General features: G+C 55.7%; 1 protein-coding gene across 2 annotated transcripts in view; it reads left to right on the top strand.

Moving 5' to 3' along the window:
- Positions 1-16496, top strand: part of MICAL2 (microtubule associated monooxygenase, calponin and LIM domain containing 2) — a 235169-nt gene that overhangs the window by 136304 nt on the left and 82369 nt on the right. For both annotated transcript variants that reach the window (XM_045290948.1, XM_004711613.2), the window contains exons 19-23: positions 953-1156; positions 1349-1450; positions 2496-2621; positions 14011-14118; positions 15326-15512. In XM_045290948.1, the coding sequence (XP_045146883.1) occupies positions 953-1156; positions 1349-1450; positions 2496-2621; positions 14011-14118; positions 15326-15512 (727 nt within the window). The remainder of the gene's footprint in view (positions 1-952; positions 1157-1348; positions 1451-2495; positions 2622-14010; positions 14119-15325; positions 15513-16496) is intronic.

Raw genomic sequence — 16496 nt, 5'->3', positions numbered from 1 at the left:
TCTGAGTCGGTGAAACAGGGCAGTGATGGGGAGCAGACTCGGGCGGCCAACAGTGAAAGAAAACAGTAGGCTGCATGGCCACCTCTGGCTGGTCCCCAGGTGGACAAGGTGGCCACTTGTAGCTACAGACCCGCATTCTTTTCCAACCACTATCCCTGGGCTTGGAATTGGAGGACAATCACCATTGGTGGCTGCTCGTCTTTCCAAGCTGTCTGGCTAGCTTTCGGGACCAGGTGCTGCCGCTGGCCGGTGAATGCAGCACAGGGCGTCTAATGGCCAGGCCCGTGAGAATCGCCTGGGGGCGCTCCTTAGAAACTACCAGTGTCCGGTGCCTATGCTCACTGGCATTGCATGGACATCCGTTCATGGTGACCCGCGTGTGGGGGAGTGGAGCTGAGCTCTGTGGGGACATTTTGGTCACCATCTCACCAGAAGCAGATCCCGGGGCCTTCTTCTGTGCCCCCGCCGCCTCCCCCCCGGGGGGCGGTGATTCAAACTGCTAGTTTTTCCACGAATAGTCAAGCCAAGCTCTCAATTAGTAGTTACGTGTCTGTAGCTCCCAGGGCCCTTCTGGTGCCTACCGCAGGTCAATTAAATCAGAGTCTTGGGGCTGAGCCCAGGCTTGGGGGTGTGGGTTGTTTTTGTTTGTTTGTTTGTTTGTTTGTTTTTGCTACGTGCCCTAAATGATTTCATTGGACAGCCAGGATTGGGAACCACTGTTCCGTAGGTGCCCCGTCAGTGGCTCTGGGTCTGGGAAAGGGCCTAGCAGTGCAAATTTCTAACGGGGACGGCAGCTGTTCTGACACAGGGGGGTCGAGAGTCAGCACCCGAAGCTAGGTTTAGTTTGGCAGCCGGGGGCCCTTTGCCCGAGGCCCTTGTGGGGGCTCCTCGCTGTGGGGGTCCAGGAAAGGGCCGCAGTCGGGAAGGAAGCTCGGTCTCCCCTCTCTCCCAGCTCGCATCGGTGGCTGTGCCCAGGCACGTGCGCAGAGAGCTACAGCAAGTGTCTGCTGGTGGCGAGGGCACCATCAGGCCCTGGAGAGCCAGGGCCAAGTCGGACCTGCAGCTGGGTGGGCCCGAAAGTCCTACCTGTCCCGGAGCGCTGGCCCTCTCAGGGGTGCTGCGACGCCTGCAGGAGGTGGAGGAAAAGATTCTGCAGGTGACTGCTTCCCTCTCAGCCCTTCCTCTGCCTCTGCCTGGGAGGACTTCCCTTCCGCCTGCTCCTTCTCCCTCCTCTGCCCTTGAAGGTCTTCCTTGTCTTCCTGTACACTCTGCCTCCCCTGCTTCCTCCCTGGCCTGGCTCTCTCTCTCCTTTCTCTCTTCTCCCTCTCCTTTCTCACCTGGAACGCAGAAGAGGGCTCAGAACCTGGCCAGCAGGGAATTTCACCAAAAGAACATTAAGGAGAAGGCGGCTCACCTGGCCTCCATGTTTGGACACGAGGACCTCCCGCAGGTAAAGGCGGGGCTTTCCGAGTCCCAGCCCCCAGGTGGTGGACCCCCCAGGGGTGAACGGGGAAGTCTCAGCAGCTGGACTTCCTTCTCCCCACCAATCCTTTTAGAGGATGAGGAGCAGCTTGAGCTGGCGTCTTACAAAAGACTCAGTGAGGAAGCCCCAAGGCAGAAAAGCACCCTCAGGGGGTGGGCGGCCACACAGAAACAGCTGCTGCTAGAAAGCCCGGGGTGTCCTTGGGCCCCAAGCAAAGTGGGGGTGAGGGGGAAGCTGGGCAGTCACAGGAATCACTGAGCCCACAGGACGAGCTGCTGACACTCCTGTCTGGGGTGCCTCCCTGTGGCTCTCAGCCAGGTGGGGCGGCCTGCGGTGGCCAGCCTCGTGCTGTCACCTGCAAAGAGGAGGGCCTTTGCTCTAAACAGAAAACTGACCCGCCCCACCCCCTCCCTTCCTCCAAGCTAGTTACTGAAAGGGGGCTGAAGAAGAAGGTGGGCACACAGGGGGATACGAGGGTTGGTGTTGAGATACCATGTGGGCGCCTGTCCGATGCTCTCTGGCTTGTGGCAGGCCAGAGGGGGCACCCAGAGAAGAGACCTCCCCTGCTCTGCTGCCTCCATGCAGCTCCCCCCAGACCTGAGTCCGCACTGACACGGGAGGATGCTCTAAGCTGAGCCCGTTTGGATTCCCCGTGACGGCAGGGCCTCCTGATGCAGCCATCAGCCCCAGAGCAGCTGGCTCCCCCTTTCTGCAGCTTTGCAGCATAACTGCAGAGCCGGCTCCGGAGCCACGGTGTCCGTCCCTAATGCTGCTGTCTGGGGCGGCTGTCGACAGACACAGAACAGATCTGCTCAGCTCCCTTGGTGTGGCAGAGGGGAGGAGTCGTCAGTGAATGCAGGGAGTGGGGAGCCACAAAGTCCTGCAAAATCAGAGGCCCTGGGCCCAGCGACCCCACCCCACCCCCGCCCCCTGAGTAGCTCCTGGCTGCAGCATCCAGGCATGTATTGCTGGGCACTCCCCGGGATAGTAACTTTCTTTCTGTTCTGTGCAGAATAAACTACCCTCACAAGGCCTAGCTCATCCGCATCCTCCATCTTCTCCCTCTTGCCTTCCATCTGCTGCTCCGGCCGCTACTTCCTCGCCGTCAACTCTTGTCTCTGCTTCTCCTGCCAGAAAGGTAGCGGGTCCGTCATTTGCATGCGGCCCTCTGCGTGTCCCAGGTGGTCTCGGGGCCTGCTCGACCTGCACGGGCAAACCTCTGGAGCCTGCCTTGGCAGGATCAAAGTTTGAAAGACCCTTTTCAGCCGTCCGGGATGCAGTTTTGTTGTTCTCTTAGATCAAACTTAGCAGAGCAGAGCAGGGAGCGACCCACGTGCTTGCCAAGCGGGGCTCGTTCATTCGGCGGGCATTCACTGGGCTCCCACTTTATGCCACTTGCCGGGAGCTCAGGAATCCGAGGGGTGAGTGGGCAGCGCCTGTGCTGAGTCTAGGTGGGAGGCAGCACTCCTTCCATCCAGACGGCGGGCATGTGGTGGGCTCTGAGCTCACAGTGTGGCAGTGTTGTGTGGCACACCCAGTACAGTAGCACACGTGCTTACCTGCTCGAGGTGTGAAGGGGAAGACTGTAGGAACAGAAAGAGGAGCAGCCTGGGGAGGACTCCCAGTGGCGTCACTGGGGGAGCTGGGTGTCCAGGTGCTGCTGGCGGATTCTGCTTAGAGGAAACTGGGAGGAGGGGTGCAGTGTGGGCAGAGCGGCCAGGCCTAAGCAAAAGCGGGCAGGCACGATGTGCATGAAAGGGAAGGCAAATGCCTGGTGTGACTGAAGTGTGGAATAAAAGGATGGATGAGGGTGTGCAGAGTGAGCGCCCTTGTGATGGGCTCAGGAATGGCCCCGTGTCCCCTGTGTCATATGTAGTCGCCAAAGGACCCAGCCCGTGCTCTGGAAGGATGGCTCAGCGAGCAGGGACAGGCTGCCTTGGAAACGGAGAGGGACGGGCTGCTAATTGTGCTTCATGCATTGCTCACGCACCCAGTGGCCCCACCCAGTTCCGGGGCACTTATCATTTCTGCCACGTGCCTCCCTGTTGCCCAATATGCCTAGAACAGTACCAGGCTGAGGACAAGCTCTGGGGAAGATCAGTCTCTGGGATGAATGAGATCAGCATGGATACGGAGCCCATTCCTTTCGCTATTGCCCATGGGCTTGGGGTCCCTTCTCCCTCCCCAGACCACACATCTATGAGCACCCCTCAGGCTCACTGCATACCTGCTTTCTGCGGGGTTTGTCTCGGGGCTGCGGCAGAGAAGCCGCTTCTGCTGCATGGACCAGCTCTGCACTGTGGAAAGCAAGGTGCTGCCTCTCACGGTCTGCCTTGGGCTCCCGTGCCTATTGGCCCTACTTGTCAGAGAAGCAGACAAGTAGAATTCCCAGGAAAGGAGCGGGGAGTCTGCTGGGGTCTGTGCACGGAGTTGCCTGTGCCCTTATCAGCCCCACCCCTCCCAAGGTCCCCAAATGGGTGGCCGAGCATCCTTGGAAGGATAGCAGGAGGTAACCACAAGGCAGAAACACAAACATTTCAAAGCTTCACCTCCACTGAAAACAGCCCTGGTCAAGACACGCAGCATCTTTTCCCAGCTTGGCCAGTTTGTTAGGCCTACCTTCTCCTGCATTTCCTGGGCCTTCATTTTCCCAACCATAGGATGGGCACAGTGGCCCCTGGCTCATGTTACTGTGAGCGCCTGGGGTGGACATCCATTTTTGTTTTCAGCTGCACCAGGGTTCTAGGTAGGCTGTCTAGTGTAGGAGTGTTTCCTTTTGTGGAAGACAGTCATTGTGAGAAGTCATTTGATGAAAGAGATGAGGGTCCCTGGGGCTGGGCAGTCACGCCCATCCCTGGCTTCTCTCTGGGCCAGGCCTCCTCTAGCTGCCCAGGCCCTGCTTTTAACCGAGGCCCAGCCTCAGGAAGGGCTGGCTGGGTTGCTTGCTTCTTTCAAGAGTTGAGGGTTGAGCTGGGATGAGAACAGCCGCCACATTTCCAAGGTCCCCAGGCTGGTTTCCAGGCGGTCTTAGTCTATAAATCCTAGGCCTGGGTGGAGGGGGCAGGCAGCCTGCCCCGAGCATGTGGAATCTGCTGGGGTCCGTGCACGGAGTTGCCTGTACCCTCATCCAGCACACCCCCTTGAGGCCATGGCTCCCACTGGGTGTTCCAAGCAGCTTCCAATCACTGTCAGTCACTAAAAGGAGGGGACCCTCATTCATTCATTCATTCATTCATTCATCCATTCACCCAACAAATTGTATTGAATCTTCTAGGCTCTGGGGATATGCACCAATGAACAAAAATGAAATCCCTGCCCTGGTGCGACTTACATATGACCTACAAAATAAGAGACCCAGTTGCCATTGAGTTCGCTCTGGTTCATGGTGACCCGTGTATGGCAGGCAGCGGGGGGCCATGCTCCACAGGATCTCCCACAGCGGCCTTTTGGAAATAGATCCACCTGCTGTGCTCCAGAGGCACCTCTGGGTGGACACAAACCCACCAACCTATCAGCAGCTGAATGCGCTAACCACATGCCGCCTGTTCTAATAGGAACAGATCAACAGCCAATCATAAATATGATAAAGTGAATGTTTTAATATTTTAAGAGACAGTACTTCCTAAGGAAAAAAAAGGAGACCACTGTCAAGGATCAGGAGTGTGGGGGATAGGTAGTGATTTGCAGCAGGGTGGCAGGGTGGGTCTGCCTGAATGAGAGCTGAGCAAGGGCAGACCCAGCTCTGGACTGAGTCAAGAGCCCAGGGGCCTGGCTCCCAAGCCCCTCAGGCCATTGTGCTGACACTGTACAACAAAGTCTGCTCGTGGGCCCCCATAAGCCCCACACCCAGGAGCTAGGAGGTCTGCCTCTGGTCCTAGGGCGGATTCAGGCTGGTGGACCCCAGGCCTGGGGCCTGCCCTCCCATCCCCCCTCCCCAGCGTTGCTCCTTGTTCCCACAGGTTGTGGTGGGACAGTCACACCCCATTTACTCACATGCGAGCCCCATGCCAGCCCTGGCTACCAGATGATGGCATAATTGGGCTATTTTAACAGCCGCCTCCTCATTAATTAAGGCTGATGCGCTTTTCCCAGTGAGTCTGGGAACAGTCAGGGAGCTGTTCCAAGGGGCCACCCCGGGACAATGGGGAAATCATCACCTGCTGTGCAGCGTCTCCCTCTGTAACAGGACCTGCACTGGGCTGCATACCTACAGACCCCTCTAGCTGTGGTGAGACCATTGTAGGCCGTTGTGATGCACGTCTAGCTCCAAATGTCTTAGAAACCTCCCCCTCGCCGCCACGGAGCTTCCAAGTGGATTCATCACTGGGCTGCGTACATGCAGATTCTGAGGTGGGGGTACCTGCCCAAACTTGCCTAACTGGGGGTCAGAGCAAGAGCAATGTGCCTGGAAAGTCCTGGGCTCTCCACAACATCCAGGTAGCCCAGGTGTGGCTGATCCTGCTCAAGACCTCACATCTCAGTTGTGAGGACCCAGGGGTCAGTGCTTCCTCTGGGAACACACCTGGCCAAGCTCAGCCTGGGGAGCATGGTTACGCCCAGGGATGCCAGCTGGAGTCACCAACTGCAAGGGCTGAGCTGGGGTCCCTCTGCCTCTGACGGCACTTGGCTGCCGTGTAAGGGCAGGTTCAAAGGAGGACTGGCCTTCAGCGTGGGCCTGTTGAATTGGGGCCTGAGCAGTCACAGCAAGTCTCAGTGCCCTGGCCGTGGGTCCCTCAGTCTCCCCAGAGTTGGTCACTGGAGGCTTCAGGATCCTTACCTAGTCTTGCATCCTCCCACTTGGTTCATGCGGTTCATCACACCAGCCTTCCTGCGGTGGGATCCGCCTGCTAGTAGCCATCCATTCTTATTTCTTCAAGAAGGGAGGTCACAGCTCATTGGCTTGAGACACCGTTACCAGCCCTTTGCCAAGAACAAGGGGGCAGCTGCGTGTGTGCACAGCTGAGCCCCAGTGACGGCCTCACTCGGGCTGGCAGCCTCCATCAGTCTCGTCTGCTGGGATCTAAAGAACAATGGGCCTTGCAAAAGGAGCTCTCTCTACCCTTGTGGTTGTTTGCTTTGAAACTGGATCTGCAGGGTTTTCCCTGGGCATCTGCATCTAGGGCAACGCTGGGAGAGTCTTGGCTGAGGGGCTTGTTTCATCAGTGGGTACAGAGAAGTTGTGAGCTAGATTGCAAGACTGCCTTCCCCCCGCCCCCTCCCCCCGCCCCGACGGTCCTTCTTTCCTCCCCGCACAGAACTAGGAGACCCTCTGGAGAGCTCTGTGATCACCCCAGCTTGGCAGCGTTAAGTTGCAGAGTGTGGACGTGTCTCCAGGGGGCAGGTGCCTACAGGGAGAAGCATCTGGACTTGAGTTCAGAGCACCAGTGAATCACTGCGGCCGGGGAGAGGGAGGGGGGCGGGGGGCCTCATGGACAAGTTGCTGCACCTTCCAGAGCCTTCGTTTCCTAGACAGTGGGGATGACAGCAGCTGCATGTACCTGGGGTGGGGGACGGGGACGTTGGGAAAAAGCCAATAACCTATCACAGGGACATACCTGGAGCAGGCTCTCAGCATCCCCTACCCAGGGAAGGAGGATTCCGGAAGAAGGCCCATTTGCCGGATATATGCGAGGACTCTTCTCTTCCTAAAGGTAGAGAAGTCACCTTCGGTTTCTCCATTCCGGTCCCAACCACTAAGAGCAGTCCCACCTCAATGGACCAGAACCTCAGCTACCCGGGGTGAAGGGGGATTAGAAGCACCACCTTGCGGGACTCCAGGGGTGAAATCAACATCACCACACCGTGCCTGGCACAAGGGGACACAATTTAACCACTGGGAGTGCCCCCTGAGAAGCCACAACCCCAAGGACCTGTGTCTCAGACTCAAGAGGGAAGTCCCCAGGCCCCTCAAACAAGCTGGTTTCAGCCACTTTCCTCCGCTTTCCCTGGTCCTGAAGACGTGGTTGAGCATGAGGGTCCAGCAGCCGTGTCCCCCAGCGGCCTTCTCTAGGGACTTCTTTATCAGCACGTCCTCACCCAAGCCGGGCCAGGAGACACCCTCTGGTGTTCCAGCTGACTAGCATCCCCCGTTGAAACCTCCCCTCCCTCCTGTGGGTCCTCTGTGCCGAGGCTCCGGGAGCTCTCCTCTCAGCCCTGTCGGACCGTGCAGGGCTGCCTGGTGGACACAGCAGGCCTGCGGGGAGGGTGTGGTACACAGGTGGCCAGCTCTGTGAAACAGCGGGGCCTGGCCAGGTGGTACTCTTGGCTGAGTTTCAGGCCCAAGGGGGGAAGTTACCATTGTTCAGAGGCAAACACGGCCCACAGCCTGCCTCCTCCTCCCTCGGCAGCATCTGCCCTGTGCCAGGAACCGAGAGGGATCGTGAGCTATGCAGGAGAGAGGCCAGCGTGGAGTCTCATTCCCAAATGCTAACACCCAGGCGGGTGCCCTAGAAGTCTTTGGGGCTAGGCGTGACAGGATTGCCTCAGGAATTCTCTTTCTGTGGCTGTTCGGCCACCTTTTGCAGCCTCTGACGTCACCGCTGGGACAAGAGCAGTGTGGCCATGTTGGCCGAGGGGGGAGAACCTGGATGTTGGCATCTCGGTTGGCTGAGGGTAGAGAGGGCAGTGCACGCACTCCTCCTGGATGGGCAGCACCTTCTGATCCGCACCACAGAGTGAAGTTCACAGGTCCAGCAAGCGGGCCGGTTATGAGAGGAAAAAGACGTCATGGGTGTGGGGGATGTCGAGCTTCCCAGACTAGAGTCTTGGGCCCCTCCGCGGTGTGTGGGAGAGCACTGTGTTGGACACAGCCTGGCTCTTTTATGGCTCTTGAATGCAACCCTGTGAAGTCAGCGTGGTCTCTCCGCTTTACAGATGAAGAAGCGAGGCTCACAAAAGGGAACTCATCTCTGCCAAGTCAAGTGAAATGCAGAGTGTGAGAGCTGGGAGATAGCCGCTTGAAGTGCCCAGCCTTCCTAGCGTGTTCTCATTCGTTAGCTGAAAATCATCGGAATCAGAAAAGCGGGGGAAAGGAGGTGGGGGAATGTCTCATTTCCTAAAACTGCAAAAAGACGGAAAGCTACACAAATGATTGCATAGGGAACCCATTGGGAACCACAATTACAACTGGGATCTGATTATTTGGGGCCCAATCATCATTTTGCCTGACTTTGTTTTATACAAATTGCGCCCGGTTGAGTCCTGCGTTCTGCCCAGGAATGTCGATGGCGTGCCCTTTACATGCCTCAAAGGTTCTCTCTTGCTGAGAACCGTTGGCTCATATTCTCAGAAAACAAGCAGTGGAGGGAGCCCTCCGGAACTCCGCCTTGGGAAATCCCTCCAGGAGTGAACCTCTCTCTCTCTCTCTCTCCCCTCGGTGCTGAGAGCCTGGTAACTCCCTGGAAGGACAGAGAGAGGCTCCTCTAAACCCGGCCCATGTGTCCATGGCACAGTGAGTACAGAAACTGAGAGGACGCATCAGGGACTTTCAGAGCACGTTGGCATCGCCACACATCCAAGTATGGGATCATATTTCTGGTAATGGTGTACAGAATTACCTGGCCATCCATACGGCTCATAGACTTAGTGAATGAATTAATTAGACCTGGTCCTTCATTTAACGGTTCTCCCAAAAGTTCAGCATTGGATTTGCCATGTGACTCCTCAGATATACCCAAGGAACTGAAATCAGGAACTCAAACATGTGGACACCAATCTTCGCTGCAGTATTGTTCCCAGCAGCTGACAGGCGAAAAGAGTCCGAATGTCCACCAACAGATGGACAATATGTAGTCTACTCATTCAGTAGCATAATATTCAGCAATAAAGAGGAGTTACCTTCTGATATATGAGGGGGGATAAAAAGAGGAAAAGAGCTGGCTGGGCAGAGCTTTCTTAGCACACATTTCTCCAGCTAGGGGAGCATCCAGCAACTCACTCTGAGTTAGTGCACCCAGTGGCATTGCCTGGGAACGTTCTCTCTGGTCATAGTGAATGTTTTTCATACAAGCAGTTTTGCTTGAACCTCGTTATTTTTGTGTGATGGCCGGTTTAAGAAAACAGGGTACAGCTGTGAAATTTTGTTTTCTGCTTGGGAAAAATGCTGGAGAATCTGTTGTGATGTTAAACATGGCTTACAATGGTAGCACTATGGAAAGAACTCAAGTGTACAAGTGGTTTTCTCATTTCAAAAAAGGTAAAATATTGATTGAGGACAAACCTCATTCTGGACACCTTTCAACTTCCTAAATAGACAAAATACCATCATCTCAGTGCTCTGGTTTTTGGCAAATCAGCATGCCTCTCTTGTCGCACACACCTTACTCACCTGACCTCTCTCTGTGCAACAAAATCCATGCACTTGTTCTCAAAGACTGACGATGGACCATTGAAGAGCTGAGAAACGTGCTGTGCTTTGAAAGAACAGCTGCAAAGTGACCCAGACTTTTTTCCAAGGTCATTACTGGTGATAAGACATGGTGCCCTTCATATGACCCTGAAGCTAACATCAGTCAAACCAGTGGAAGACACCATTGCCACCTCACCCAAAAAAAAGCCTGTGAAGTGAACTAAAGATCAAGACGATGCTCATTTGCTTTTTTGGTGTGAGGGGAATTGTGCATTTGGAGTTCGTTCCACCAAATCCGACTGTTAAGCTTTTTATTAAGAGGCTCTGGAAAGATTGCATAACATCGTGCAACCAAAAGAAGCCTGATTTGTGGCAGACGGAGGACTGCTTTTGCCACCATGACAATGCACCTGCTCACACAGACATCTCAGTGCGCCAGTTTTGGCAAGACATAGCATGCCTCTCTTGCCCCCCACACCTTACTCACCTGACCTCGCTCTGTGAAACTTCTTTTTGTTTCCACGAATGAAGAGGGACATGAAAGGAGAGTAATTTGATGGTATAGAAAAGGTGAAGGATAAAATGAGGGAGGTGCTGTCAGCCATCCAGACAGATGAGTTTGAAAAATGTTTCTAAGAATGGAATCACAGATTTGACAAATGTATTTAATGTGATGGAGAGTACTCTGAAGATGATACGTTTGTTTTGTAACAAGAAAAATTAAATACATAGCTTTGAAAAAAAATCCGGGTTTGGGGGGGTACCCACTTGTATTCTACAACTATAAAATATCTATAGAATAGATATAACCAGAAGCTTACCATTTTACCATGTATAATTAAAGATCCTTAAGCACATGCTAAGTGAAATAAGTCATAAGAGGGCCGACGTTGTGTGGCTCCGCGGATGGGCGAATGTGTGGGCATGAGTAGATACTACGTGGTCTGGATGAGGACGGGCGGGCAGAGCGGCACTGGGTTTCTGTTGGGATTGATGAATCTGGGAATTTTGATGGTTACCCAAATTGTGGAGATAATTAATGGTATTTAATGGTTAAAATGGTAAGCTTCAGGTCATATCTATTTTATAATAGACACTCATTAAAAACCTAATTTCACCAGTTTGGGGAGCACAGAGCTCACAGAAGCGCAGCTGAAGGTGTCCTCACTCCAGGGAAGCGCCTGAGCCCCCCACCCCAGTCAGATTACAGAGAAGAGAGAGCCCCTGATCCCCAGGGCAATGTTGGCCTTCCTACTGGCATGTGGGATGGGCTTCAAAGACCCCCATCATCCTTTGAGACCAGTTCTCCCGCACCTTGTCTCTTTGTGCCCTCTCAAGTCCCAGTCTGCCAGCCGGCATTGTCCGTGGTGAGTCTGTCTGGGTGGTGCCCGGCAGGTTGGGGAGAGCATGGGGAAGACCCAATGCTGGTCCTCCTAGTGGTGGGTCCGTTTCATATCCCTTAGTAAAGCCACTGTTTCAGGCTGGCAGTGTGGCTGTAACAGGAGATGGGGGCCTGTTGGCCCCAAATGAAGGGGCGGATGAAGTAAAGGGCCAGGTGGCCCAGCCTGAGCCCTGTGCTAGCAGAACAACCAAGCAGGGGGAAATTGCACAGACGTGTTTGGGCGACACCCTCCCCCCCCCCCCCCCCCCCCCCCCGCCCCCCAGCAGCCCCACGGCCCTCTGCAATGCTTCGATAATTGCTGTCTAAGTTAGGACTGCTCTGAAGTCGGGTAGTGCAGAGCAGTTATTAGCTAAGTGGTTAATAAGGTCTCATTAGGCACGTGTGTTTAAAGCCCTGAAGAGTACAGTCTCCATCTCTGCTAACTCGGGGAGGTGATCATTGTGCATGGGTATCGTCACACCTCTGTGCCTTCCTGGGAGAGCACCTCGGGGACAGATGACATCCTGGCCTAATGGAGATCGCCACCCAAGGGGCAGGGCCGGTGGGGAGAAGCTGACTGGCAGTTCCCCAGGGCCTGGGGTAACCATGGGCTCATCTGTCTCTCTCATTTTCATACAAGCCCACCAAGGGCTCTGTATTCTCCAGGTCCTACCCAAGGGGCCAGCGCAGAACATCAGGCAGACAGTGGCCTGTTGTCCACAGCTGTTTCTTGGAAACAGCTGTCCCACTTCTAGGCATGGCTTCTATGGCGGCTGTGTGAGCTCCCACACACTCGTGATGCTGTCGCTCCCAGGCTGGGAGGCAGGCATGGGAGGGCGCGCCCCGCAGCTGCTACCCAGAAGTCTGATGAGGTGCCCTCTGTCTCTGTCCAGCAGCCACGTTTTCCCTGAACCCCGCACACAGCCTGGAGTAGCTTGTTCTAAGCGGTGGGTCTTCGTGTTGGGCTTCCTTGAGGAGGCAGTGTACTATCTCTTGATATTACCACTCCCACCAGTCTGCTTGGGGGTCCCCTTTCCTGCTCGCCCCGCTGTAGTGCCTGTGCTTGGCAGGACTCAGATGAGTTGGCCTGGAGTCCAGAGGCTGGGAGCCTGCTGTCATTCGTCTTGATGCTCCTTGGACTGGCTGCCACTGCCCATCAAAGGCTTTCTGTTCTCGGCTCTAGGGTGGCCCAGCTGTGCCTTCCCAAGAGTGGTATGGGATTAGCTTGAGGGTGCTGCGTTGCCTCCTTGACGTTACCATGCTGTGTTGCATGGAGCACTGTCAGCCTTGGCCCAGAGGCCTGCTCTCTCTGGCTGCATCTCCCAGAAGCTAGTCTGTAGGGTGGGAACAAGGAAGGGGTTGTTGGATCTGGGGAGGTATTGACAGAAGCTCATCCCGTGTGGGTTGCCCCACCACCAAGAGGAGATGGCAGCAGTGCCTGGCTGGGCTGTCAGAGGAAGGGGGAAGCCCTGTGAGCGGTGTAGGTAGGGTTGGGCCACACTTTATCTGGGCATCACTTAGCCCTTGACAGATACATGGGAACCCAGGCTTTTGAAGTTGGGCATCACCATACCTTCAGAGCATAGGCGGTTAGCAGCCACTGCCCACTAGTCTGTGCCCCCTGGACCACTGAGCCAGCCTGGCCCCACACCTGCCTCAGGCACCTGCTCAGCACCCCTTCCTCCCTTCACCTGCCCAGTGTGGCCAGGCCACTCCCTCCCATTCCAGGCGCTGGTCTCGTATGGAGGGCAGTCTGTGGTCTGTAGTCTAAGGCCCTGGCTGGAGGGACCCAGGATAGACTCCCAAGAACACAGAAGCTGGAGAGCAGGCAAGGCATGCTGGGTGCAGGAGAGAAGAGGAAGGGGCAGTCAACTTCGCTCCCCAGTGCCTGCAAAGTGGCAGGCATGTGCACACATGCCCCGACTCTGGCCTTACTACCATCTCTCAGGAACCTGCACTCAGAAAGTAGAGCCTGTGGGCCACATCGCAGCGTTCGTGTGGGATAGAACCGTGTTCAAACCCTCCCCAGGTTTGCACTGCCCTCTCGGGAGACCAGGCCTCTGGAAGGACCAGCTGCCATTGGGTGTCTTCTAGTTCCTGGCAGCGTGTGATGGAGTAGACCCATACACAGAAACACCCCACCAGGCCATTCTTTGGTGTACTTCTGGGCGTCCCGGAACCTCCAACCTTGCGGTTTATGAACCGAGATCAGCATTGACCATTCGTGCTCTCCCAGGGAATCCCTTTGCAGGAGGGCCAACTGCGAATTTAACTTGTCTGTGAGCTGCTGCTTCCTTGTTTCTTTCTCTCCTCTGGGTGATGTCTCAGTGCCCCTCAGAGTGCAGGGGGACCGTGGCTACGCCATGTGCAAGCATTCTTGGTAATTAGCGCCCTGAGCAGCTAACTGAGAGGGGCGGGCAGGCGCCTGGCTGGGCTCTGGAGCCAGGCTCTGAACCATACTGAATTCGACATTTATTTGCTAAGTGATCTTGGCCAGATCCTTTCCTCTCTCTGGGAATTCCTCTCTCTGGGAATTCACTGACCCCCACCTGTAAACGAGGCCCCCCAGGAGCTCTTGGGGTCTGTCTCCCAGCCCCCTTCAGGGTTCCATGCCCGCTGTTTCTCTGCCTGTGAATCCTGTCTCCTACTCCTGGCTGCTGCGGCCCTCTGGGACTTCCGACACTGCTGGCACATGGGTGTGGCCCCCTGTCCCGTAGCCACCCCTCTGTGCCTCCCTTCTGGGTGCTAACTAGCCTCCCCCTGTGTCTGTCTCTGTCTCTCTGCTCTGCTCTCGGTTAGCTGACGGTAGGGCGAGTGTCCAGCGGCATAGGGGCTGCGGCTGAAGTCCTGGTCAATCTGTACTTGAATGATCACAGACCTAAGACCCAGGCCATCTCTCCCGACCTGGTAAGCACACGCGCCCTCCAGCTTCCGCCCCACCCCCACTCCAGGACACCACCCTAGGGCACTCCCGGAGAGGATGTGTGGCCAGCGGGGTAGATGCCCATCCTCAGGGGCTCCCCTTTCCCAGCGAGCCCTGGGAATGGGCTGGAGGAGAACAGAGGCTGGAGGGGGGTCCAGTTTCCTTAAGAGGAACCTGCTCAGGGCCCTGGCGTTAGAGCCGAGGGGCCCTTTCTCAGGCAGTGGATCCCGGGGCTCCTCCAGAGACAGACTCACCGGGGCCCAGATGAGGCCTGCCATGTCTTCAAAACCGAGAGGGTCTCTTCCCCCAATATGTTTGAACGAACTTGTTGCTCAAGATTCCAAGTACATTTCAGTTTGATTTTTCCTCCTTTTTTAAAAAAAGACACCTAGACCATTATTGAGGTCTGAGGGGTCAGGAAACTGGAGGGATTAATTCGGATTGGTTTTTTTAGATACACAGCCCATCTCAACAAATGAGGTCAGCAACAGTGTCCCGTTCAGTCCTCTATAAATGTGGCTCTCTGTTTTTCCTCCTCCCTCCAACCACCCTCAGTCTCCTCTCACTCCCCTCTCTCTTCCCAGCCTGTCCTCTAAGATAGACAGTGGAAAATCCTCTCTCTTCTCTGAATTCCCCTCCGCTCCAAGCAAGGTCGCTTGCTGCCATCACCGGCTATTTGGGTCCATGGTTTTTTGGGTTTCCTGTGGGCCCCACCCCAGATCAGCAGCCACCTGAGCCCCCACCCTGCCTCCCCACTTGCACTGGGAAATTTGACGGGTCGGCTGACTGCACCAGTGAGCTGTGGGCCTAAGCTCTTCTGGCTCTGTTGTCCTCATGAACAGTCTTGATGCCACTAGTTTCCCTTGCCCAGCTGGTCACGTGGCTGTGACAGCATCCTCACAGGGCCCATTTCAGGGGTTTACTCTGCTGGGACCGGTCCCCAGAGACAGTTTAGGGTTGATGTCACTGGACCAAACCAGAGAGCCAGCCTTGGAGAAAGCCTGGCCCCCTGCCTGCCAGCTGCCTGTCTGTCTGGAGGTTCAGCCCTGGCAGGGGGCCTCCGTATCCTCCTAGCCCACACTTGAAGTCCACAGGGTCCTCCCAGTACAGCTTGGAATCTCGACGGCCCACGATGTTGACCACGAGGGGCTAATCCTTAACACCCTACCCTTCTCTGCCCGTGCCCACCAGGATTGTGCACGCAAGGTGTGCCCCCCGAGCCTCGGAGGCAGCGACACCTGTTACTTCTGTAAGCGGCGTGTGTACGTGATGGAGCGGCTGAGCGCCGAGGGCCACTTCTTCCACCGCGAGTGCTTCCGCTGCAGCGTCTGCACCACCACCCTGCGTCTGGCCGCCTACGCCTTCGACTGTGAAGAAGGTAGCCCCCGGGCCCAGGGTGGCGCTCACCTCAGACGTGGGCTTGGCCCAGAAGCTGTCTCGAGAAGTGGAGAGGCCTTGGGAGAAGTCTCAGGCCCGTGGCAGGCCAGGCCATTGGAGGCGCCTACTATGTGCTGGCTGCTTTCCCTACCTTTTCTCCCATGGCCTCGCCCCTTCTCACTGCCCCTGCGTGGCTGAGAAAACCTAACCTGGTAGCCTAAAGGGTGGGCTCAGCCCCGCGGCAGGCATGCCATGAGCATTGAATACAGCCCAGCCAACCCACTGCTGTCAAGTCAATGCCAACGGATAGCAAGCCTCTACGCAAAGTAGCTGCTCCACAGGGTATCCCACGCTGCCAGACTTTACCAAAGCAGACTGCCTCCTCTTTCCCCCATGGCTAGTGACTTTAAACTGTCAACACAGCTGCTGGTGGCCCAGTGTTTCTCTCACTGCATTGCCAAAGCACCAAGAGTTCATGGCACCAAAGTGCCATGAAGTTGATTCCAACTTATGGCCACCCTGTCGGTCAGGGTAGGACTGCCCCTGTGGGCTTCCGCGGCTGTGCATATTCATGAGAGTAGAAAGCCCCTGCTTCCTCCCAGGGAATGGCTGGTGGTTTTGAACTGCTGACCTTGTGGTAGGCAGCCCAACATGCCACTAGGGCTCCCTAAGAGTTTAATTAGTAAGTGGTGGCATATTACTATTTGTATTATTTATAAAGTATGTGCTCTAAAATCAGCCAGAGTACAAACTCCTCCCCTCTAATAGGAGACCCCAGGCAGCTGGAGATGGGGGTGTTCATTGACCATGGGTGATGGCACTTGATATTGGTACCTTGTCGTACAAGGTAGCTTCTGAAAACGCGTGGACAATTTCAACGATCTTTTAATACCCTTTTCCCACAAACTCCTCGAAGCCCCTTTCTATCATGAGAGGCAGTGCCACCTTGTGGGTACAACCATGTCCCTGCAAACTAAACTGCCTG

The sequence above is a fragment of the Echinops telfairi genome, unplaced genomic scaffold, assembly GCF_000313985.2.
Source record: "Echinops telfairi isolate 266 unplaced genomic scaffold, ASM31398v2 ScPeMD7_60;HRSCAF=208, whole genome shotgun sequence".
NCBI classification, from domain to species: Eukaryota; Metazoa; Chordata; class Mammalia; order Afrosoricida; family Tenrecidae; genus Echinops; species Echinops telfairi.
Note: the sequence above shows the minus strand (reverse complement) of the source record. Positions and strands in the feature narration are given on the sequence as shown.